The sequence below is a fragment of the Crocuta crocuta genome, unplaced genomic scaffold, assembly GCF_008692635.1.
Source record: "Crocuta crocuta isolate KB4526 unplaced genomic scaffold, BGI_CrCroc_1.0 scaffold228, whole genome shotgun sequence".
NCBI lineage: Eukaryota > Metazoa > Chordata > Mammalia > Carnivora > Hyaenidae > Crocuta > Crocuta crocuta.
The window spans coordinates 1,351,719-1,378,553 of NW_027532820.1; the positions used below are offsets into that span (position 1 = coordinate 1,351,719).

At 37.8% G+C, this 26,835-nt stretch overlaps 1 protein-coding gene across 3 annotated transcripts in view; it reads left to right on the forward strand.

The window, feature by feature from the left end:
• The window catches only part of BRAF (B-Raf proto-oncogene, serine/threonine kinase), a 150,718-nt gene that overhangs the window by 102,927 nt on the left and 20,956 nt on the right, over positions 1 to 26,835 (forward strand). For 2 of the 3 annotated variants that reach the window (XM_077781067.1, XM_077781068.1), the window contains exons 13-16: positions 405 to 581; positions 17,485 to 17,531; positions 18,359 to 18,477; positions 22,080 to 22,211. In XM_077781067.1, the coding sequence (XP_077637193.1) occupies positions 405 to 581; positions 17,485 to 17,531; positions 18,359 to 18,477; positions 22,080 to 22,211 (475 nt within the window). Of the gene's footprint in view, positions 1 to 404; positions 582 to 17,484; positions 17,532 to 18,358; positions 18,478 to 20,577; positions 20,731 to 22,079; positions 22,212 to 26,835 lie in introns of those variants that run through there. The other variant, XR_013339405.1, reaches the window with a different exon arrangement.

A 26,835-nucleotide genomic window follows, 5' to 3' on the forward strand; every position in this document is an offset into this window, starting at 1 on the left:
AGAAGGTACAGACTTTGTTTTATTCCAGAGAGCAGAACAAGCCATTGGTGGAAGTTGTAGGGAAATTATTTTTCTCAACCCCAAAGAACTTTTTAATACTAGAACCACTTAAAAAGGGGAGGTAAGGGGGAAAATAACCTGCAGTCTAAGTGAAGAGCTTCGCACAATTGAAGGTATTTAAGCAACCTCCAGTTGCCTATTGTGGGGGGTATTAAAACATAAGATCTTTCTGCAAGCGGTAGAATATTAGGCCAGACAATTCCTAAAATAATTTCTAAATTTATCCTTCCGTTGTCTTTTTTCTAACTTCATCTTCCTGATAATTAGACTACTTTGGCCCACTTTTTTAAGACTTGAAGTTTATCCACATAATATACTATTTACTGACATACTTCCTTTTACAGGAAAACTCGGCATGTGAACATCCTGCTCTTCATGGGCTATTCAACAAAGCCCCAGCTGGCTATTGTCACCCAGTGGTGTGAAGGCTCCAGTTTGTACCACCACCTCCACATCATCGAGACGAAATTCGAGATGATCAAGCTTATAGATATTGCACGGCAGACTGCGCAGGGCATGGAGTAAGTTCCATTCTGTTAAGTCTTTTGTAAATTATTTTTGGAGACCACTGATGGTATTTTAAAGGTTTTAGCTAATTTTCTTTTGCGTTGCTTTTTAAATTACTGTCTAGTCACATTTGGACACTTTTCACTAATGGCTAAAGATATGATACGATCTTAAGAAATAAAATATCTCTCTAGTATATCTTTAGTATAGTCTTCAAAAACATGTATCAAATATTTGATAACAAATGCGTGACTGCAAACTTATGTTTAGCATGCAGTGATTTAGTGTTGAAGGTTAAGAAAACAGAATAGGCCAAAAAAGTAAATAAAACAAACTCTACAAAAATGTCATTAACAGTTACTGAAGTACACAAAATGATTAAGTTATCCTTCCAAATTATTTTCTCCATGTATCCATATTTTTTATTACAAAATGGTCACCTGAGTGAAATAAAATAAAATGAAAATCTGCATTCTGATACTTTTTTAAGGATTCCAAGTTGGGTTGTTCATATCCATTGAATTTTGCTGTGTAATTTAAAAGATAAAATGTTGCTTGAATAGAATTTATCATTGATCAAAATAGTGAACCAGCTGCATGCAGCTCTTTTAAGTACAAATGAAGAGAGATATCAAAAGGTAAAGCTTAATAATAAATTTTGAAGGTACTTAGATGAAAAATTTTAAGTTAGGAAAATACAAGTTTAAAAGCCCTATGGGTAGTTTAAAAATATGTATCTTATATTTTATAGTATACAAATGGCTTTTATTATGTCGTTTAATCTTTATAATGCTATAAAGTAGATATTTTTATTTGCTTTTAATGGTCAGGAAACTCAGGCTTTTAAGTGATGTTTATAGCTGCACATTTAACAAACAGCAGCAAAGGTGTTTGACTCAGAATCTGACTCTCAAGCCATTATTCTTTCCCCATATTCACTATGCTACTTTTACATTTTAAAATTAGAATAAAAGAGTAAACGCGTATATGAGTACTAATACCTAGAGCTCTGACTCAAGGTCACTTAGAGCATAAGCATAGGACCAGGACTGAAAAACAGATCGGACTCTTAAGCCTTCCCACTGAACTGTCACCCTCTCTGTCTCAAAACGAAGCAATGTATCTATAATTTCGATTGTTTACATGTTTACTGTGTTCAGCCAGAATGCTTATGGCAGCAACATTATATCCCCTATGATTACCTCTTCAGTAACATTCCCACTTATCCACTAGACTTAAAACAATGTCAGCCTTTCATATAAGTTAGAATCTGAATCTGTTCAAATCTGAAAGGTGTATTAAACTCATGGAAAGAGTAAACCGTGGCAAAAGCAGTAAACATCGATAGGAAAACAAAGCTTATTCTGCTCCCATCCCACCAGCCTAGCCTCTTTGCTGTTTCTTCAAGGCAAGCATGTTCCCTCGGCCATTGTACTGGTTATTTTTCTCTTTGGGATACTCATTCCACAAATTTCCGTAGAGCTTCTACCTTAGATCTCTGTTCAAATGTTACCTTTTACAAGAAGCCTTCTCTCACTCATCATATTATATAACTAACGTTCCTACCCCATTGATGTCACTTTTTATATCCCTATCCTTTTGTTTTTGAGACCCAGCTGTATAGGACATAATTGTTTTGTCTGAAACCCCCACTAGAATATAAGCTGTATGAGATGAGGGGCTTTATTTTGTTCATTGTTTTATCCCTAATGCCTAGAACAGGGCCTGGCCTATGATAAGTACTCACTATATATATGTTACATACACACACACACACACACACACAAAATGAAAGAATGATTACACATAACTGCATATTCTTGCTGGTTTACCTTTTGGAAGAGAGAAAAGCATATCAAAACGTGTCAAGGAAAGGGAAAATGGTCAAAGAGTAATAAAAGAATAACGAAGGGGAAATGCTTTTGCTATAAACAGAGGCAGCAAAGAATACTACTAAAAATTCTTTTCAGAAACAGTGATGGGTAGGGCACCTGAGTGGCTCAGTCAGTTAGGCATCCCATTCTTGGTTTCAGCTCAGGTCACAGTCTCATGGTTTGTGAGTTTGAGCCCCGCATCAGGTTCTGTGCTGATGGTGCAGAGCCTGCTTGGATTCTCTCTGTCCCTCTCTATCCCTCCCCAACTTGTGTGCGTACATGCACACTCTTTCACATACACACTTTCTCTCAGAATAAATAAATAAACATTAAAAAAACAGTGATGGGGCAGTGAAATGCCACTATTGATAAAGGCAAGAAGTGACAATAGAGAGACCATTATCAAGTTGGAATAGTTCTGTAGTCTGGGGAATAGTCCGTGAAGAGGCACAGTATGATCCCATCACTTTACAGTTTGGGTTCTCTAAGCGTAAACCTTTACATCTGTCTACTCTGAAACACTTCAGTTATATTTTTAGGTAACTCTGACTATATAATGAGTGTACCTAGTTATGAATTCAGATCATCCTGTCAGTTTATTTTAGATTTTAATAGCTAAAAAAGTATTAATTGTAAATTTTAGAGGTGCCTAGGTAGCTCATTTGGTTAAGCATCCGACTCTTGATTTTGGATTAGGTCACAATCCCAGGGTCATGGGATCGAGTTCCATATTGGGGCTGACAGCCCAAAGCTTGCTTGGGATTCTCTCTCTCTTCAAAATAAATATTTTTTTAAGTTAAAAAAAGTAAATTGTAAATTTTAAGCCTTCTAGAAAAAGTTTATTACCAGCTTTCAATCAACCAAAGAAGATATAGTTCCTGTTTTTTCTCTTTATAAGACAATAACATGCAACTGGTTAAATGTATTAACACATCTTTCATTTCTAACAGCTCTGGCAGATGTGGTTAAGTTAAGGTGACAGATTTTTGCTGTGTTGTGAAACTCCACTAAAAACTACAATCAAGGAATTTTTTTAAGCATGAATATATAAGGACAGAGATAACAGTGGAAGGAAACAGTAACAACATTTTGAAAGCCAGAAAGCAGATGAAGAAGTGGTAATGGACTTAAAACACCTAAAAAAAAAAAAAAAAAAAAAGCTAAATCCTTAGTTGGCAATGGGGAAATAAAAGCTAACCTGATTGATAGGACAGATTGCTCTAAAGTCTCAGGAATTGGCAGTACCGGGTGTCTTCAGAAGAGGGGAGGTACATCAGGGAAAAAGCATATCTGAAAATCTCTAAATCCCGTCCTCTGCTCTGGGCGCTGAGTGACCGCCCCACCTCTGCCCTACTGTAGACTTTTATATTCTCTGAAGAGAGGAAAATCAGTTACATCTGGACTGGGGACATGGGCATGGATGTTTTTATCGAAAACAGGGATTGAGTGACTGTTTCTGGAAGGATGAATAGAGAGTTCCCCAGCACTCTGTTTTCAAAGATTCCCAGAATGCTGGCAGCCAGACCTTTCTGTTTAGGCAGGAGATTGGGAGAGTCTTCTCTGAGGAATCTTATCAGCCAAGAGAAAAGACCCACAGGTAGTGACATCAGGGATTCCACTTAGATCACTGTACAGAGAAGTTCAAAAACAAGAAGCCCCTCCGTATGCTCAAACCTTTCAGACAGTTTTTTGAACTTTCACTCAGTCTGAGTAAGACAAATTATCTCTGGATCATCAAATATCAGAGGTAAAGTGTCAGATGCCAATGACAGAGACCAAAACAAACGGGAGCTAAAGAGGCAAGTGGGAATAAACAAACACAGTGCAAGGAGAAGAGATACCACTCTTCTACCAGTTTCCTCAGATATAAAAGGGTTTTTTATTCATGAAACAAGAATAGATGCTTTATAAGGAACATTTGGATAATAACAACAGCAGCAATGTTAAAATGTTGATATTGTAGTCTAGCACAAATTATATGCTTTGCAGTTGTTTAAACTTTCAGATGTCTGATTCCTCCTTCCCTGTCCTCCACCATCATCTCACAAAGGACAGAGCAAGCTAGATGTAGCTAACCACTAAGTCCATAGACTGTTTAAATAGCTGCCTAATAATGTACTTTTTGCAAAGCCTCCGTTTCAAAATAGTCTGCCACCTGAATGTTTTCCAAATGTTGTTGATCTTTTCTGACTACTTTCTCAAATGTATTTTGCCCCCTAACTCCCTCCCAACTTGAAGTATATATTCAGCCACTACTCACATAAAATATATTTTGAAGTCAGAGAGTATAAGCAGAATAAGGGTATTAGCATTGTAACTCATTGCATAAGGTGCTGGGGTTGTAGTCATTCATAGGATAAAACTTTTAGTGATTAGGAAAGTGAATCAGTAGGACTTTCACGGGTGTCCCTTTTATTGGATTACAGAATATAAGCAGAAGGGTGACATTTTTCCTGTGCGATTTTGTCTCCTTTCCTCAGTGAAGGATCATTTCTGATTGCTAGGTTTACCGGAAGAGAGCAGAGCTGTTGTGATGGTAAAGGAGAGTGTCACCCTTCTGGAATTAGGGCTGGAATAGTATGTTTATCATCTTCTCACCTGACAGTCATTGATTTAGCCTTAGGGCCAAGGTATTTTAAGAATATTGTTACTAAAGAAATTTCAGGAATGGTCAATCTCTCATGCAATTTCCTTGCAGGACTTTTAATTTCAGTATAATATTTATTGTATGATTTTTAATTTAGCTTTATCAAGAAAACTTAACTAAATGTTGAGTCAAGAGAGAGTCGTGGCCTGTTGTTATACCCACAGAATTGATATATTCTCAATGAAGATAATTAAAAGTAATTTGGGGATAAATCCTCACAATTTACTTTTTTTAAATAATGAAGACTATGCCTTCTTTACTTAAAAATAAACCTAGTTAAAAGAAAGATGGAAGGATGAATTGAAGCTGAGAAGATGGTGAACGTATATCAGTGATTGAAAATCCACTTGATCAAAATCCACTTGATCAAAGAATATTTAATTATAGTGAGCATGATTTTCCAGTGGATAAGAACAATAATAGAAAAGAGGGTGCTGATAATCAGAAAAGTACAAACTAAAACAAAGAAGTACTATTTTTCACCCACTGGAATTAGCAGAATACCTAAATTCAGACAAAATCGCATGTTGATGAAGATGAGGGGAATTACATCCTGGCACCTAATGCAGCCAGCCACCCCATGTGCTCCAGGAGGTCTGATCAAATGGAAAGTACCTGACCTGCCCCCAAGAGATGCCAGGTCTTGTTCCAAAAAAGGCTTATATTGGAAGAGATGTATTGCAGGTAACAGTGAAAAATTGGAAACTTAAATGCCCATCAGAGACCTTGAATAAATAGAATATTGGCACCTCTGTGCAGGGGAATAATATGCAGTGGAAATGAGTTACTTACGTATCGGCATTAGCTTTAAATGTAAATATAGTGTCAAGTGAGAAAAGCAACCTATAGCATGAGACCACTTGAAATTTTAAAAACAAAACACTTTTTATATTTGGGTTTTTTTTTAAGAAAGGTGTACATAAGTATGCAAAAGTATTAAAATAAGGATTAGCAGACATACCCCAGGTTGAGTGGTGCTTTGCAAGAATGGCAGAAAGGATCGGGATGGGGACAGCTATCTGGGAGAGAAGAGCTTTAACTTTACCTGTAACATGTTGGTGGTTTCTGTCTTTTAATTAAAAAAAAGACTCCACAGTTGTGTTTTACTTTCATAACTTTTATAAACTTTGAAAACCAGGAGGCCAATGTGGAAAATTTTTAACAGAATTAATTATGGTGAGAAATAGGAGTGATTGCTACAGTGATTGCCTTCGGTGCAGTTCTTAACTTCAACATAAAGTTATTATGGAGAAATACATAATCCCTGGAGAACAGGCAGAAAATGTAAACTAAATAAGCACCAATAATCCTCCGAGAGATAATTACCATTAATATTCTGATGTGTATTGTATGTCCTTTCAGATTTTGGTATTTTAATACTGTACACAGTGAGTTATGTCATTATTTTAAGTATGGAATCACACTGGTTTTACCTTTTTTCACTCTTATTTTAAATATCTTTCTTGTTTAGGAAATATATTTTTACCCCACCTCTGCTACATACCAGCAACTTACCCTCTCCCTCTGTTTTTTATACCAGTTACATTCGGTTTTTATACATGCAGAGTTTAGCAGGTGCTTATCATGTTCCAGCCATTGTTCTGTGTACTTCATATATACAGCCTCATGTAATCCACAACAGCCCTGTGAGGTATATCCCATTATCATCTCCATTTACTTACAAAGAAACTAGGGTTTAGAAAGATCAGGTAACCTGGTGCTGACACTTTGGCATCAGAGTATATTCATATACACCTTGCTGCTTCTCCAGCTTAGTCTTTTCAACACCTCAGGTGGGCCCTTAATGTAATACAGCAGCAGTACTTTCTTTTTTTTTAAGATTGTCCATTCTTCTTCTCTCCTGGACAGTGTCTTACCTTCTCTAGCCTCAGACCTTCAACACCTCTCCTCCAAGAATAGTCACCTGGTGACCTTGCCTGCATTTCATTGAGAAACTTAGAAGCACCCACCACATCTGCCCACCTACCTATGTTTGTGGCGCAATTTTTCTGCCTTATTACTCGGAGTGAAAGCCAACCCTTCCTTTTTATATGCTAGATCCCCATCTTCTTTCCCCTACTCACTGATATCTTTGGGGTAAATCTCCCCTATTCATCTTCAGCTTTTCCTTTTCTACTGGGTTTTCTTTCATTTAGAGAATCTTCCTTATAATGCACATTTCGCAGAATGTTGACGTTGTTGAATCTAGGTGGAAAGTGTAGGGTGATTATTGTACTTTCCTTTCAACTTTATGCTTAAAAATTTCTTTTTTTTTTTTACAAATAGTTTATTGTCAAATTAGTTTCCACATGACACCCAGTGCTCATCCCCACAAGTGTCCTCCTCCATGCCCATCCCTCCTCCCCCCCACATCCATCAGTCCTCAGTTTTTGTCAGCATTCAAGAGTCTCTCATGGTTTGCCTCTCTCCCATTCCCCCACCATTTCCGCCCTTCTTCTCCCCCTTGGTCCTCTGTTAAGTTCCTCCTAATCCTCCTATACGTGCACACATATGATATTTGTCCTTCTCTGCCTGAAAAATTTCTTAATAAAAAGTTTTAGAGGACCTGTCCTTGATTCTACTTCCCCTCAAGCTATCATCTCATTTTTCTATTCTCTACAGTAAAACTTTTCAAAAGAGTTGTTGATATTCACTCTGTAATTTCTCTTTTCCCCTTTTATCCTGGATCCCACCCCAGTCAGGCTTTTGCCCCAATATTCTACTGAAATACTTCTTAGATCCAGTGGTTAGATTCACAGTCCCCATCTGTTTGTACTGTCAGAAACATATTCTGCAGTTGATCATACCCTTCTCCAGTGAAACCCATCCTGAACCCCTTGCTGCTCAGAATCTGGTCTGAGTAGCATCTGTACTACCTGGGGGCCTTTTAGAAATGTTGAGTTTTAGGGGCCTCTAGGTGGCTCAGTCGGTTAAGCATCTGATTCTTGATTTAGGCTCAGGTCATGATCTCACAGTTGGTGAGTTCAGGCCCCACCATCAGGCTCTGTGCTGACAGCATGGAGCCTGCTTGGGATTCTGTCTCCCTCTCTCTCTGCCCCTTGCATGCTGCCTCTCTTTCTCTCTCTCAAAAATAAAAAAGTAAAAATATTAGTGAAATGTCATTTAAAAAAGAAATGCTGAGTTTTAGATGCTATCCCAGATCTTCTGAATTAGAGACTATGTTTTAACAAAGTCCTTCAATGATTTCTATGCATATTAAAATTTGAGAAGCACCCTTCTGATTTTCCTTCTACTTACTGCTTCTTTGTGGCTAGTTCTTCCTTAACCTCACTGAATGTTTGGACTCTCCAGGAATCTCCATTCTCTTGGTGATCTCATCCAGTTTCATGGCTTAAAAGACTGTTCAGCTACCACTTATATGCCATATACTTATCTGTCACTTCTATCACCAGCCAACTCATTTCCTCCGAACTCCAGACTGTCCTGTCCAGCTCTCCATTCCACATTGCTTGACTCTCTAATAGACATCTCATATTTAGCATGTCTCCTACTGAGGACCTGACCTTGTTCCTTAAGCCTGCTCTTCCTACAGCGCTTTCATCTCAGTAACTGGCACCTCTGTCCTGCCAGCTGCTTAGGTCAGCATTTTGTAGTTCTCTTTGACTCTTGTCTTTTTCTCACACCATACAACCAGCCTGTTATCATCTCCTGTTCACTCTTTTTTTTTTTTTTCCCCCACTTTGTCTTTAAAGTATATCTAGAGGGGCGTCTGGGTGGTTTAATCAGTTAAGTGTCTGACTTTGGCTCAGGTCTTGATCTCATGGTTCGTGAGTTCAAACCCTGCATTGGGCTCTCAGCATTCAGCGCAGAGCCCACTTCGTTTCCTCTATCTCCCTCTCTCCCTGTCCCTTCCCCACACACGCGCTCTCTCTCTCTCTTTCAAAAATAATTAAAAATATTTAAAAATCCTGTTTTCAATTTTGGAGCACCTGGGTGGCTTAGTTGAGCATCAACTTCAGCTCAGGTGATGATCTCACAATTCATGGGTTCAAGCCCCACGTTGGGCTTTGTGCTGACAGCACTGAGCCTGCTTTGGATTTTCTGTCTCCCTCTCTCTCTACTCCTTCCATGCTCACGTGCCTTCTCTCAAAAATAAACATTAAAAAATTTTAAATCTTATAAGTTCTCATCTCCTATTCTGCCATTCACCCTGATACAAGCCACCGTTAACTCTTGCCTGGATTAGTGTTCTTCTTCCACCAATACTCGCCTTCAGGTTATTACTATGAAGCACCCAGAGTCTTTTTGAGACTTAACTCAGATTATGTGGCTCCTCTGCCCTTCCATTGTCTCACATTTCACTCAGAAAGAAAGCCAAGGTCTTTAAAATAGTTCTTCCTCAAAGTAACTACCACCACAGCCTCTCTACTTTATTACCTCTCTCAATTCATTTACTACTCTTTTCCCTCTTGCTCTCGCTGTTCCAACCCAGCTTGCCTGCTTGCCATTCTTAGAACATGCCTGCGTAAGGGGCTTGCCCTTGCTAGTTCCTTTGCCTGCTGTGCTCTTACTCATATCTGTATGACTCTCTCCTTTCCCTCCTTTCCGGCTTTCATCAACAGGTCCTTTGAAAAGAGGCCCTCCCTGCCCTAAAATCACAACCCCCTGCAACTCCTCATTTCCTGTCCCCCATTCACAGAATACTTATACATCTTTTTCTTTTCTGTCTTCTATACTAGAATGTAAGCACCTTGAAGTAGTGATTCTGCTTTATGTTCAAGACTTAGAACAGTTGTTGCTTAGCATGTAATGGGCTTTCAATAAACACGTGTTAAAAGAAAGAAGGAATCCCTTCACAGGTGCGTGGGTGGCTCATTTGGTTAACCATTGGCTTAGGTCATGATCTCATGGTTCTTGGTTTCGGGCCCTACATTGGGCTATGTGCTGACAGAGTGGAGCCTGCTTTGAATTCTCTCCCTCCCTTGCCCTCTGTCCCTACCCCACTCATATTCCCTCTCTCAAAAATAAACATTTAACAAAATTTTTGGAAGGAACCCCTTCACGGTAATCATTATTACCTCCATTTTTTAGGTTAGGAATCTAAAGCTAAAAGGGATTATGTAAATGTACCCAAGTTTATATGGCTAGTAAGTGATGTAGTTAGAATTCAAACCCAAGTCTCTGTGCTCAAAATCCATGACATTTCCACTATGCCCCTCAGTTATGTCACTAAGTCTTGGCTCTGGTTTTCCCATTAGCGTAAGTGCAGTTATTGCTGTTTTGCTTGCTTCACAAAGAAACATGAAGGTTATGAAACCCAGTGATGCAAAAGTATCCTGAAAACTTTATAAGGCTGTATATGTATATAAGGGTGATGGAAATTCTTTTCTTTTAGAAGTTTTACAGTTTTTGCTTTTAGTTTCAAATACACTTCAGATTAATTTTTGAGTTTGGAATGAGATAAGGGTTGAAGTTTTTTGGGGTATTTTTTTTTGCCCATATGGATATCCCAGCAATACTTGTTGAAATGACTGTCCTTTCCTCCACTGAGTTACCTTGCTCTTAGAAAAAAAAATAAATATGCTTTAGATTTTGGACTTGTGAGTGTTTGAAATGAATTTTTAAAAAGAATAATAGGGTTTTTGCTTTTCCATCAGTACCATGATATTCCATGTTTATAAAACATTCCCATTTATTATTTTTAGGCCAGTGTTTTACTTAGAAGGCTTGATTTTCCAAAGGGTGAATATACCCTCTCTAATGCAGGTCCCAGCTGTGAAACAAAAAACACATAGAAGTATTGTTCATTGATTAGGAGATTCAATATTATTAAGATGTCATCCTTCCCAAACTGATCTGTAGATTTCACTGTGATCCTAATCAAAATCTCAGCAGGCTTTTTTGTAGAAATTAACAAGTTGATCATAAAATGCACTTGGAAATGCAATGGCTAGAATAGTCAAGATAACTTTTGAAAAGTTGAAGGATTTCTAGTGTCAGACTTCAAAACTTTGAATAAAGCCACAAGGCTGTGTGATATTGGCATTAGTATGGTCATATAAATCAACAAAACAGAATAGAAGACCTAGAAATAAATCCGTAAGTCTATGGTCCGTTTATTTTTTTTTTTTTTTTTTTAACAAGATGTCAAGGCAATTCATGTGGAAAGGATAGTCCTTTTAACAGATATTGCTGGAACAACTGGATATCCATATGGAACAAATGAACGAACAAATAAATATACCATTAAACCTTACCCAACGTAAGACATTAATACTAACTTGAAATGGATCAAAGACTAAAAGCTGAAAATCTAAAAGTTCTAGAAGAACATTGGAGAAAATGTTTATAGCCTAAAGAAAGACCAAGATTTCTTAGGCTACAAAAAGTAAGGATCATATAAGAAAAAAATTCATAAATCAGGCTTCATCAAAATTTACAACCTTTGCCTTTTGAAGACACTGTTTAAAAAATGAAAAGACGAGCCACAGATTTTAAGAAAATGTTTGCAACATACATTATCTGATTAAACGACTTGTGTCCAAACCAAAGAACTCTTACAACTCAGTAATTAAGATAAAGTATCCAAAAAAAAGTGGACAAAAGATTGGAGTACTTTCTTTAAAAGGCACAAGAATGGCAAATGAACATGTGCAAAGATGTTCAACATCAGTAGACATTAGGGGAGGTAAATTACGAGACACCACTACACGCCCACTAGAATTCTTACCGTCAAAACCAGTCATCCCAAGGATTTGCAAGGATGCAGAGCACCTAGAACTCTTACACGTTGCTGGTGAGGATCTTAAATGGGACAACCACTTTGGCAGTGTCTTTTAAAGTTAACATTACCACATGAACAATTCTGATTTTAATTATTTACTGAAAAGAAGTGAAAGCGTAAGTCAACAACAGAGACTTTTACTTGAATGGTCGTAGTATCTTATTCATAATCATCAAAAATCAGGAACAGCCCAAGTATCCGACGGCTAAATGGTTAAGTTGTGGTACATCCATACTCTGTAATACTGCATGCAGCCAGTATGTGAATCTTAGAATCATGTTGAGCAAAATAAGCCATAGATTTTATGTGAAGCTCTCGAAAAGGCAGAACTAATCTCTAGTGACAGAAATCATTATCAGTGGTTGCCTGAGCCAAAGAGGGTGTTATTAATTGCAGAAATACATGAAGAAAGTTTCAGGGGTGATGGATACTCTTCATGTTGATTGTGGCTGGTCATTATATAAGTATATATATTTGGCAAAACTCAAACTATACATAAAATTGGGTCCATCCTGTGTTGTATACATTATACCCCAATAAATTTGATTGTTTTTAATGCGAAAGAAACTGAAAACTCTACATAAAAACAGATTTTAGCCACACAGAGCACAACACAGCTGGAGAAGGTGTGAACTTCATTTCTTAGGTTTTTTAATTATTTTAAAATGTAAATGATTATTGACCACAGAGGAGTCATTCCCTTCAGTCATACTCACTTTGCACAGTGTGGTTATGAGGGGAGTGGAGAGCATCAAAGGAGAAGGGAGACTATAACTGAAACTCTTTGGATAAAATATTATCTTGTCACCATTGCACGTATCAGTCCTGTCAGCTGCCACGCCCTCCATGGGTGTCTGGGGAGACATTTAGCCTGCTACGTGAAGCCTGACAAACATTTTTGAAATTGTGTACTATTTGGTGAAAGTGGTTTGAAACGCTTATGATTTGGAGGCCAGTTCTTTGGTTTTAGAAACAGATGAAAATATAAGAAAAGAACAGTAAACTTCAGTGAGAGACACTTGGGGCTGTTATAAATAGACGACACCATTAAATCAAGCAAATACTATGGCAGATGTAGCCTTAGTGATTGAATTTCAGCAAGACATTTGAGTGATAATTCTCATGGTATTGTTGAGGATAGATCAAGAGATGTAAATGCACGGAGGATTTGACTAGGTTCATAAGTGTATAATGATCATCATCCCTGAAGCTATTAAGCTAGATGAGATTTTTGTTTCATTCCACTCTTGAGTATGACTAGCATATTTACAAGTAACTTAGATGAGGGCATCATTAGCACACTGATCTTTTAAAACTTATTTTTTAGTGAAAACTAAAATTTCAGTCAGCTGAAATTGTAGGCCACGTCTACAAAATAAGACCTCTTACTAGCCAAGTCCAGAAAAGAAAGATACACATACAGATACAGGATGGGGAAACTGTTCTGTAGGAGTAATGCAAGCACAACCCTGTAGGGTTGGAACTGAATATAATTTTAATAGGAGTCTGTAGAGTGACCGTGGCTGCCGTCATAATCCCAATAATGGCTGATAGAATTTTTTAACCCACTACCAGGAAGATGAAGATGAATTTAATTTTTGGTTTTTTCTTTTAGATTCCACATCTAAGTGAGATTATATGGTATTTGTATTTCCCTATCTGACTTGTTTCATTACAGATGATGTCCTCAGGGCCCATCCATGTTATTGCAAATAGCAGGATATCCTTTTTTGTGGCTATATAATATTCGTGTGTGTGTGTGTGTGTGTGTGTGACATTTTCTTTATTCACTTATGAACACTAGGTTGTATCTGTGTCCTTGCTTTTGTGAACAGTGATGCAATAAACATGAGGGTGCAGATGTCTCTTTGAGATCCTGATTTAAATTCTTTTGGATATATACCCAGAAGTGGGATTACTGAATCATATGATAATCCTATTTTAAGTTTTTTTGAGGAACTTGCATACTGTTTTCCATAGTGGCTGCACCAATTTATTTTCCCTTCAACAGTGTACAAGAGTTCCCTTTCTTCTGCATTCTTGCCACCACTTGCTTTTTTGATAATAGCCATGCTAACAGGTATGAGGTGATATCTCATTGTGGCTTTGATTTGCATTTCCCTGATGATGAGTGATGCCAGACACCTTTTTATGTACCTGTTGGCCATCTGTATGTCTCCTTTGGGAAAATGTCTGTTTTTTAATCAGATTGAGATTTTTTGCTATTGAATTCTCCAAGTTCTTTATATTTTTTCGATATCACCTTATTAGATATATGATTTCCAAATATTTTCTCCCGTTTGGTAGTTTGACTTTTCATTTTGTTAGTGGTCTGTATTATTTGCTGTGCAGATGCTCTTTAGTTTGATGTAGTCCCAGTTGTTTAGTTTTGCTTTTGTTGCCTTTGCTTTTGGTGTCATATGCAAGAAAATGATTACCAAGACCGATGTCAAGGAGCTTGCTACCACTGTTTTTGTCTCCTAGGAGTTTTGTGGTTTCAGGTCTTATGTTCAAGGAGAAAATTAAGATGAGAGTCGCTCTAGTTTGTGCTGATCAGATCAAATCTAGAGTATCGTATTTACTCTTGAGGCATCATATTAAGCTCTAAAAAGAATGTTAAAAAGCTGAATCTTGGATAATGGCTTGAAAGAAGTAGCATAGAGAACAAATTTTACTAGATGATTTGCCAAGCTTTCAGATTAAATGATTCTGTAGGTGGATTCTTTTGCTTTAAGGAAGGAAACTCCCAAGGGAAACCTATCAAGAAGATACGATATTCATTTAGTTTATAGTATGTTTTTTTCTTTCCTGCTACATTTATAAACCTATAAGGTTCTCTTTAATATCTCTGAAAAGTTAAGAAGGGCGTCCAATTTGATTGCCCTAAGTAATGGATCGACTTCTATATAATCTGTAGTAAAGTTAATTTATTCCTGTTCCCTTCCCTACCCTCAACCAGTTATGTGTCTTTTGGCATCTTTCATTATAACTGATTGGTGCTTAGAAAATTATGTTTCAGTGTCAGCCTGTATAGAGAAGTATATAAAGTAGTAATTATTCTGAAATATTCTTTCATGAAGAGAATGGGGTATGATGCTCATTCCATTTGAGTACCTTTTCTTTCCAACCATCCATCATACTGACCTGGATGTCTGCTCATTCACCGCTTTTGTCGCAGAGATGTGACAGAGAATTATTAAGTGAGATAAAAGTTAGGAAAACAGTTTTAAACAATAAAGGATTACCCAGGGATAAGGAGGTGCTATTTCAGGTTGCAGCTGTACACAACTTTGGCCTACAATAGATTTATGTTGTTCACCGCATCACTAGCTCAGCACTTGTGTTTATATCTTGTTAATTATCTAGTACTTTCCTGGTCAGAATATTTTTCTCCTCAACCCTCTAATAACATTTCTATTTACCTTATTCTTGCTATATTTCTTTGTATCAGATTTGTTGAAGAGATTGACAGCATTAGAAACACCTTTATCTTCTAACTTAATCATGCTGCCATATAATTCGTATCTACTACCCATTTGTTGTTTTTAATTTCAAAGGAAACAATCTCTTTTCAAAGACCAACACTTTTTCTATGCATTAAACACCAGATCTCTGACCAAGCACCGAGCTCTACCACTAAACACCATATCTATTTTTTCCCCCTTCTTTCTAATGGAGACAGGGTCTCATCTTGAAATGGCTTTTAATTGCAAAGGCCCCTTTTTCTCCATCTACACCTCTCTGTGTCCCTGCAGAACTTTTTAAGCAAATAGGACCCATAAATGACATTATGTTTTCCTTCATCATAAGAGAGATCGTGTGATGTAGTGAGACAACACTGAGTTTAAGAAGTCATGACAAGAAAATTTTAAAGTGCAGTAGTAAATCTATGGAGGAAGTAAGCAGTGATATGAGAGAGAAATTGGAACAGAAGGGGTTACCTTATATAAACAGTAATTTGAAATGAAAATTTTGAGAAGAGAGTTTCAAAATCTTGATCTCTGAGAGAATGAGGAAGTTTAAATGAAGATGAAAAAGCATAAATAAAGCTTAGTCATTGTAAATCTTCCATTTTTAACAGTGTTTATTACATAATTTTGATTATACCATGTAGACTTAAAAGTGTCATTTTAAAGCAAGATTTATTTCCTAATGGTCAGTGTCAAATTTCAGAAGTCTCCTGTATCTGTTCTCTCTAGTATTAAATGAAGAAAAAGAACTTTGACTAGAATGTTATGTGCATTTCATTGTAGTTGACTCGACAGGCATGTTGAATACTCATCATATGCCAGGCACTGTGCTAGGCCCTGGAGATAAAACAGAAGTAAACTAGGCACAACCCTTTCCCTCAGTGAACTCAAGCAGGTTTTAGGGGTAACAGATCACTTAAATTTATCGTTTACTTTAAAATAGATTCACTGTGGACGTTATGTAGTGGGTTTCCCCCTCACTATTTTTGCCTGTTTTGGAAATTTATTCTGTATTATTTCATTTTCTCTTATTATATGCTATTTTAAACTAATCAACAATAGGATTATTTACTATGGCCATTAGTACCATACATGTTAATTTAAGATTAATTTAAGATTAACATGTATGGCAAAGCTCCTCTATATTTTTAAGAAGGTATTTGTGGGGCACCTGGCTGGTTCACTCGGTGGAGCAGCTCTTGATCTCAGGGTTATAAGTTCAAGCCCCATTTTGGGTACAGAGATTACTTAAAAATAAAATCTTTTTAAAAAAATAAAATAGGGGCGCCTGGGTGGCTTAGTCGGTTGGGCATCCGACTTTTGCTTAGGTCATGATCTCGCGGTTTGTGGGTTCGAGCCCCACGTCTGGCTCTGTGCTGACTGCCAGCTCAGAGCCTGGAGCCTGTTTCAGAGTCTGTCACTCCCTCTCTCCCTGACCCTCCCCTGCTCATGCTGTCTCTCTCTCTCTCTCTCTCTCTCCCTCCCTCTCCTAGAAATAAATAAAACATTAAAAAAAATAAAATAAAATAAAGAAGGTATTTTAGTAATATATAATATAACCTTTAAAATGGTTTTATCGATCAGATCTTTCTATTCTGGTGGAGTTTACATTCTGAAAAGAACGTGAACCAAAGGCACAGAGGGGGAAAAATACAAGAATCAAGCTATTAAATAATTACTACATAAGTGAACAATGAAAGATCACGTTCAGTTGAGTTAATCATGGGAAAGCTTCATTCAGGAGTTAGCGTGTACATTCAGTCTTAAAGGATAGGTATGAATAGGGGGAGAATAGAATGAAAGCTAATTTGGGGATGGTTTTGGGAGGGGAACATTGATCACAGAAGTGGGATTAAATATCAAGGTCTATTGAAAAGACATGGATAAATAGGCTTGGCTGGAGTGAAAGGTTTGTATTGGTAAATAGTAAAAGATAAAGCAAAGTCTGTTAACACAATACAGGATTTTGGCTGTACCATAATAGTAATATGTTCCTATAATCCTCAGTTCATTGACCGTTTATTTTAATATTTCGTATGTAAAGGAGTTATCACAATGTACAGTTTGCAATTGTATCATGATTTTGAATAAGTCTTTATTTACACCCCTAAATATGTTCTGTAGATTTTGAGGCCAGAGTCTTTACCCCTACTCAGGTTAAAATGATGTTTTGTTTTTCAGTTACTTACACGCCAAGTCAATCATCCACAGAGACCTCAAGAGTAATAGTATCCTTCCTGAAATTTGTCTGCGAAGTTTGAAAACATCCTGACTTTTTCTTCTGCATTTTGTCTTCACATTATGTAAAAACAATTTTCATGCTAAGTTCAATATAATGTAAAGAGAACTAATGGACGGGGTTGCATGAGAGCATACCGAGGCAGGATACTACAACCTGCTTTTGATTTCTGAACTTTGGAACATTACCCAAAAAATCTACCAAGTCTTTATAATAGTAGTACTCTTTTGATTGCGTGCTTCTGTTTTGTCAGCTCCATAAAACGCAAAGTTGAGTAGCTGTCCACTCATTTCCATCAGTGCTCTGACGCTGCTCCCCAGCGGTGCAGATGTAACTGAAAGTTATAACTTACTAGGAACAATGAGGTGAGAAAAACATATTTTTCCTTCTTCCTCTGTAAACCCAGATCAAGATCCTGTCTGCCAACTAACTTCTTTCCAATGAAGAACCTTTGTATCTTTGTCAGCAGTGCCGAAGGATGTCTGGGCCCATGTTACTAAAATCTAACTGGGAAAGTTTCAGGATTTCCCATAAACTTAGGAAAGCGTCTCACCTCACCCTACCACGTTTCAAGTCCCAAAAGTCTTAAAAGCAGGTCACAGAGACCAAATAGAACTAATTATTTTTTAAAATATATTTATCAACTTTAAGAGGAAATAGGAAGAACTGTACTTTTTAAAGGAATATCATTATTACTAAGGAAAGAAAGTCATATTACAGAATTATAGAAATTAGATCTCTTACCAAAAATTTTCATAATGCTTGCTTTGATAGGAAAATGAGATCTGTTGTTTTCCTTTACTTACTACACCTCAGATATTTTTCTTCATGAAGACCTCACAGTAAAAATAGGTGATTTTGGTCTAGCCACAGTGAAATCTCGATGGAGTGGGTCCCATCAGTTTGAACAGTTGTCTGGATCCATTTTGTGGATGGTAAGAATTGAGGCTGTTTCTCCATTTATTAAATTTGTGGACCCTGAGATGCTGCTTGAGTTACTAGAACATCGTTGAAGGTTTCAACTGTAGTGTTTTCATAATTCTCAGTATTCACAAAAATCAATGTTAACCTTATTTTTTATGTAAATAGATTTTAATTTTTTTCTTTATCTTTAAAAAAAAGTATTACGACACCAGTTTCAGTATATTTCAAACAAAAAAATATGTATTTTATAAACACTGTTTAAATTTTATCCAGAATTGGCTCTCTAAAATATTTTGTGTTCAAAATGTTGTGTACCCTGTTGCAAAAAGAAAAAAACAGCTATGCCATTTAAGTAGGTATGATCCGCAGCAGTTAAGGTTTTGCTAAGAGAACTACTCTTTTTTGAGAAAGAGGCTGTTTCACAATCTTATTTAAGCCTAAATTGGAAAGTTACTTCCTTTAGACTAGAAAGAACCTATAATTATGGGGCAGCTGGGAGAGGAAAGACCAAAAAAAAAAAAGGAGGTAGATTTTTAACACTGTCAGCCATGTGCTGCCCTGCATAGCTCTTTCTTTATTCCTATTATGCCTATTTCTGCTTCATGGGAAAGAAGGGAATGAAAACTTCTCTTCAGTTACTTTCAGCAGGCTCTGAAAAGGGCAGGTATAGGAATCATCCTCTAAGCTCGCAGTTCTTAAAAGGGACCCTAAGACCCTTTCGGAGGTCTCCAAGGTCGTCCCTGTGTGAAACCACATTTTTCTTCATGTTCTTCAACCAGAAACAACATATCACAACAGATTGAATGCGGCAACAAGTATGTGTCTGTAGCTGCTGCTGTTAAACCAGAGAAGATCGTAGTACTGTTCTTGCTGAACTTTTTTTGGCTTTGAATACATATTTTTCATTAAACCTAGGTCATCTGTGTTAACATCTAATGTATTGTTTTATTAATTGTGTAATTATTAAGTATTTTAAGTTTCCCAGTTAGGTTTAAAAATGATAAATACCTACAGGTATATCCTTAGGGTCCTCAATAATTACCAAGTCTAAAAGAGGCCTGAGACCAGAAAGTTTGAGAACCTCTGCTCTCAGCTGAATACAGGATGTCCCCAAACCATTAGTGCAATTTGAAGGTTTAAATAATTGAATCTGCACAAAGACTTTGGGAGACGTAAGTCCCAAACAGACATGAAACAGAAAAGCTGCAAGGGCTCTTGAAGCCACATTTTCGTATATTCCCCGAACATCCATAGCAGTCTCCAGGAAGGGAATTCCAAGATAGATGTCTGAATTAGTCAAGTAAACTTAGGGTTAGATTCAGCTATGATTTCCTATAAGAATAACTGGAGTTAAGGGAAGCGGCAAGGTGGAAGGGTGCGCTGGACTTAGGAGATTGGTACTCAGGTGCTCTGTTTGACTCAGCCTGCATGTTTGTTAACTTCTTCCACGTCTCTCAGTTTTTAATGTTGTTTGGACTAGTAGCTTTCTAATACCTTTTCTGTTTCTAAGATTCAGTAATTAGAGCTAGCTGGGCTTGTGTCTTTGATATATTCGAATTGTTTTGATAAATCATTATAAACCAGAGGCTAATTAATAACTGCAAACTAGATCTCATGCACCTTTAAGTCACACACCTTGTTACAAAGATGGCAGTGAATCCTAGAAGGGGTGGGCTGGCAGATATTAAGTACTGAAATTATAAAACCTAATATTCAAAAGAAACAATTGATACATGTTTTAAAGGTGTGTTGATCTTAACTAGTGTGGGAGAGAGGCACAGTTAAGTCTCCAGGTTTGTCCTTTTTTCAAAAACTGTAGTCTATACAATTAGTAGATTATTTTACATAAAGTGTTACTTTTTTTCTAATTTCTTTTTTGTTGATACCTAGGTAGATTGGTTCATCCTTTGTTCCATCAAGCTGAGTTCTAATACAAGAGTAGCCTATAGTACACTTAATTTTTGAATAAATTACCTTTTGGGTTGATAGTGCCTTCAGAAACAAATACAGAACATCCTCAGACAAGAGAGAAGAGTTTGGTCAGGACTAAGGTTATGTAATTCTCTGAATTATTTACAATAGTCTTCTCAACCTTGTTTTATTTATTTTAGAGGGGAAAGACACCTTTGTGAAAATTTTTACAAATTAAATCATTAAATTAATTGAGGATCTTAAGTCACTAAATTAACTGAGGATCGATTATGCGTTTCTTATAAATAGATGACATACAATTTTACATCAAGCCATCTACCAACAACAGTGAGGTAAAACTAAATTTTAAAAAGACAGTTAGTTCCTCAACTGATTTATTACTCTGTTCCTGTCAAAACTGTGTTCTGGCTTTTCAAATTATGTCTGTCATAACCAGCCTGTCAGTATTCTGGCTTGTTCACTATATCACAGTTGTATGTGGTTTATTTTGTACTGTATTACTAAAAGCAGTTAATAAGATGTTTGACCAAAGTAGACCCACTCTTCTCCCACCCCCCATCCTTCCACAGGGCCTCCACACATCTGTCAGGCTCTCAACCGTGGTTGGGCATTAAAATTATATGGGGAGCATTAAAAACCAACAATGCTTAGATCCCACCCCCAGATTCTGTTCTAGAATGTAGTCCAGACATTGAGAGGTTAAAGTCTACACAGGTGATCGTGACTTTGCGGGTGAGGCTGAACACCGTTGCGTGCCTCGTGAGAGTCTGACTGGACTTGCCCTGACCTGTGACCGGGAATCTTGTTCCAGGTCTTCCAGCCATTTTTGTAGTCAATCCAGGTTTTGATATCAAAGTAACACTTTCACGGAGTTTTTATTTTTACTCTGCAATTTTTCTAATGAAACAGTTCTTCCAAATGAAACAATACAGAAGATGCAAGGTGAAATAACTCCTTTAAGCTAATATTCAACTGACCATCTATTGTATTTCATGTAGAGTACAGTGAATAAAATGTGTAAAAGTGTAGCAGAAATGGTTTGGTCTATAGCTTTTCCCCAGAAGCAAGCAGCCAAGATTTTTCATACCATCTTCAAAGTCTGCCTGCTGTCTTCTTGCTTTTGTTAACAAAGCATCCATGGTGTGTGGACAGTGCTTTTGGAGGCAGGAAAGGGGGCTGAGTTTTTCAGTCTCGAAGTTTTACCAGTATTACCTAAGGTGCCCTGAGACCAGGAGAACCATTGTAGCAAACGGGAAAACTTAAATTCTGAGGCAGTTACCACAGTGATTGTGCTACTCCCAAACATGATCATAGATCTAGTATTTCTTTACTGACTCAAGCATGGGGAATGGGAACTGATTCTTGGTAGGACTGGTCCTGGGAAAGGACCCAGATAGCAATGGCAGGATCTTGTGCAGAAAGAGGATGGCTGACAAAATCCTAAAATCTTAGCACTGTGCGTGGAATCTCGGGCGATACCACCTCTTTCAGAGTTTACCAAGCATTGTTTTTTCTTAATCAGTTCTACTTCTTTGCCCATTAATAAGAGAATTGATTACATATTAGATGAGCTATTTAACAACAAAAGCATTGTTCTGGGAATTTTAGTAATTTGCTTATTAGTCTATTCAGTTGAAGTTGAAGAATAAACAAGAATATTTGTCTTTTTGTGTTCTGACAGGCACCAGAAGTAATCCGAATGCAAGATAAAAACCCATATAGCTTTCAGTCAGATGTATATGCATTTGGGATTGTTCTGTATGAATTGATGACTGGACAGTTACCTTATTCAAACATCAACAACAGAGACCAGGTAAATCTTTACCATCTCTTGGAGTTTATTTTACTATTTGTGTAAAGACTCCAGTTTGGGGGCGCCTGGGTGGCTCAGTCAGTTAAGCGTCCAACTTCAGCTCGGGTCATGACCTAGAGGTTCGTGAGTTCAAGCCCTGTGTCTGGCTCTGTGCCGACAGCTTGGAGCCTGGAGCCTGGTTCAGATTCTGTGTGTCCCTCTCTCTCTGCCCCTTCCCTGCTTGTGTGTCCTCTCTCTCTCTCTCTCTCTCTCTCTCTCTCACACACACACACACACACACACACACACACACGTAAATAAACGTTAAAAAAAATTTTTTTAAATGACTCCAGTTTGTTGCAAGAAAAGGAGCATTGAGTCCTGGGTAGGCATGAAAAATAGATATCTTGATTTTTGTTACCAGTTTTGGAAACATTTCGTATACTCCTGGCAGTAGTAGCTGTGTGTAAGGCCTCTCCTGGAAAGCTCAGTGTTAAGTGTTGTAATGGAGGATGCTTCCTGATGTTCTGACTAGAAGCTAGAGCTACAGCCGTGGGCATTGCTCAGGTTTCTTGACTGAGCCCAGCTAGAAGAAGGTGCTTTGCTGCCACAGCGTCTGCACTTCATGCCTTTTGTTCTGTCACAGCCTGTGCTGAGCAGGTGCTCAGCTATGCACTGCTTTATACAGATTCTTTTATTTATTTATTTTTAATATTTATTTTTGAGAGAGACAGAGAATGATCAGGGGAGGGGCAGAGAGAGAGAGAGAGAGAGAGGGAGGCACAGAATCCAAAGCAGGCTTCAGGCTCTGAGCTGTACGCACAGAGCCCGATGCGGGCCTCAAACTCATGAACCATGAGATCGTGACCTGAGTGAGTCAAAGTCAGTCACTTAACCGACTGAGCCACCCAGGCGCCCCTACCAGATTCTTTTAAAATTGTTACAGTTTCTCCCTTCTTTTAACTAGGTATATGGAAAGACTTATATCATGGTTCCATTTTTCTATACGGAGAATACTAATAGGAAATATTTTTGCTTCTTTCTTTTTAAGTTCCCATTCTCTATCCCTTACGTTCCCCTGAGTACCCAATTTAGCCTCATGCACCTCTTTGCCTTTTCTGTCCCAGCCACATTAAATTCACCAAGACTTTAACAATAATTAAGAAAACAAAATTCTTTACTGAAATTATCTTGTATACCTCAGTATATAAAAGGTGTGTGTGTGTGTGTGTGTGTGTGTGTAGAGATTGCAGCAATTCCACCGTTGATATATTAGAAAATAGGGGCGCCTGGGTGGCTAAGTTGGTTAAGTGTTCAACTTTGGCTCAGGCCATGATCTCGCAATTTGTGAGTTCGAGCCCTGCGTCATGCTCTGTTGACAGCTCAGAGCCTGGGGCCTTCTTCAGATTCTGTGTCTCCCTCTGTCTCTGCCCCTCCCCTGCTCATGTTTTCTCTCTCTCTGTCTCTCTCTCTCTCTCAGAAATAAACATTTAAAATTTTTTTTAAAAATAAAACAGTTGACCATATAAACTGTAGTTAAATAATATTTGTACTTTATACTGTGGTTTGCATCAGCATTACTTGAATAGGGGCACCTGGGTGGCTCAGTCAGTTAAGCATCCAACTCTTGATTTTGGCTCAGGTCATGATCTCACAGTTCATGAGATTGAGCACAGCATTGCCCTCTGTGTGGACAGCTTGGAGCTGGTTGGGATTCTCTCTCCCTCTCCACCCCCCACTCCCCCACTTCTCTCTTTCCCTCTCTCTCTCATACTAAGTAAATAAACCTTAAAAAAAAATTACCTGGGTAGTTTGTTTAAAAATGGAGCTACTAGAACAGATTCTGATTCCATGGAGTGGGGTCCAAGCACTTGGATATTTAATAAATTTCCCAGGTGATTTTGATACATACCAGAGTTGAGAATCCCCAATCCAAAGAATAAAAAAAAACCAACAATGTGAATATGATAACTGTTTTATCATAAGCTCTCAATCTAATGAAATGATAGTTTTTCATTTATAAATGTGTTAACTTCATTTAAGTAGTGTGTGTGTGCTTTGGTCATCAGTTCAACTCTTGATCTTTTTGGTAATAACTCTGAGTACCTTTCTCTCTAAAAACTTCAGCTAGTATGTGATTTCAGAGAAGTAATCTCAATTGTCATCTACTTTGTGTATAGTTAGAGTCACCAGATGGCCCCTTACCCAGAGTGCCCTGGATTCTATATATATGAAAAAAAAAAAAGGTTTTAAATGACTGTTTCTACCAATGTCAGCACAAAGCTAATTGTTTAGTTGCCATTTGGTCTTTCTAACTACTACATAGGTTTAGAATATTTAATCCTACCTTTGAGTGTTAAAAAAAAAAACAAAAAAAAACCAAACCAGTTTGTGACCAGGTTCCTGATTACCTGATATTTTAAGCCCTGCATGAAACATAGATTCAAGATAGAGCAAATTACTAGCAAAGGAACGTAATTGACACATTGCACTCATTGGACTTGTGACAGATTCTAGATCACTGAGATGACTGATTGAATGATGGCAGTCTGAGTAGCAAGATTGTTTCTAATTTGCAAACTTCCTGTGCCCTGCTTCTTATAGTCCTGTTAATTCAACCATAAGACATAATACTCTGTGCCATATTCACTTTTCCTTTGTATATTACTTGTCTGCAGGAATTACAAGGGGACTTTAGTTTTAGTTGACTTATCATAGAGACTACAAATAAAAATTTATGAATCTAAGATCTGGATGAAATCCACTGAATACTTTTTTTTCTTAATTTTTTTTTGGGGGGGGTTATTTACTTTTGAGACAGAGAGAGACAGGGCACGAGTGGGGGAGGGGCAGAGAGAGAGGGAGATACAGAATCCAAAACAGGCTCCAGGCTCTGAGCTGTCAGCACAGAACCTGATGCGGGGCTCAAACCCACAAACCGTGTGATCATGACCTAAGCCAAAGTCAGATGCTTAACCGACTGAGCCACCCAGGTGCCCCACTTTTGTTTTAATAAAATAATGTAGTATGGAAACGGGTATTATTATCTCCAAAATATGGATAAAAAGTATCCGAGAGTTCTGCACTCATACACTTCTTGGCATTTTAGGTGCTTTGTCTTCCCTGGGAGTATAATAAATAATGTGGCAAGGGCTTATTCTCCATGAGAGAAGTAGGTGACTGGCCAACAGAAGGGTAAGGCTTTTACTAATTAATTCTGTCTGGTAGTATAGTTAGAACCTTCTGGAATTTGCCAATCTGAAACCAGCTTGAATATTCGATAAAGAAAAAGGGCTCCTGGGTGCCTAGTCGGTTAAGTGTCTGACTCTTGATCTTGGCTAAGGTCATGATCTTGTGGTTTCTGAGATCGAGCCCCACTTGGGGCTCTGTGCTGACAGCAGGGAGCCTTCTCGGTATTTTCTCTGCCTGTCTGCCTCTCTCTCTCTCTCTGCCCCAAATGAATAAATAAACTTTAAAGAAAGAAAGAAAAAGGGGGTTGAAGAATGATAAGTGTGCTACCCATTTCCCCATTCTATTTCAGTACTTCTTTTTTTTTTTTTTTTAATTTTTTTTTATTTATTTCTGAGAGAGAGAGAGACAGCATGAGCAGGGGAGGGGCAGAGAGAGAGGGAGACACAGAATCTGAAGCAGGCTCCAGGCTCTGAGCTAGCTGTCAGCACAGAGCCCGATGCGGGGCTTGAACCCACGAACTGTGAGATCATGACCTGAGCTGAAGCCGGACGCTTAACCAACTGAGCCACCCAGGCGCCCCTATTTCAGTACTTCTTAATAGGCTTTCTTCAAATGGCACTTTCCCTGGAACTCCCTTTTGGGAATTGATAATTTTAGTCATCTTCAGTGAAGTAACCCCAGCCATGCTCCATCTGTCCCCTTGATTTGATTTTTCTTTTTCTTTCGAACTTGCATCACCATGGCTCTCAGATTGGACTTCTGTTTGAAAATTTAGGAATAATCTTCTTTTTCATGGGAGATAGGACACCTCCTTCTTTACTGCACACTATAGGAACTACTCCTGTGTACTCCTACCCCCATAGTCTGAGGCAGCAGGTTTTGCCTGTAAATTTAAAGCACGACTCTGGTTAAGCAGCTCCACGTAATGGCCAACTTGGACTCATGACCTAGTCACTTTACCTCTTCGGGTGTCTTTTTTTTTCTTTTCTTTTTTTCCAATTTAAAAAAAAAGAAATTGGATGAAAGAATTTCTTCTAGTTGTAAAGATCAGATTCTTTCCTAAAGCAGGTCTCTTAGCTCTTTAAGGGATGGCCATCCCTGTGTACTTTGCAGTGTAGCATGCCTTTTGCTTTCCTTACTCTAGTCCTGAAGTCTAAGAAATTCTTGTCATTTTTTCCCCTCTTTATCCTTCCATTTCACTCTCTAATCACCCTGTTCTTCCCTCTTCCAGTGCAGCTTTTCTCCTGAGTTGGGATTAATAGTGCACTCATTTAGGCTAGGTGTATTGACTCTCTGTCTTCATGGTTTTCTTTTCTTGGAGCAGAAGTTCTGTGTCATCTTAGAATAAAATAACAACTAATTTTTGCCTGTTAAATACTGTTTTCAAGTCTATTATTTCAGTTACTGTTGGTATATAACAAACCACCCAAAACATAGTGGCTTAAGCAAATTA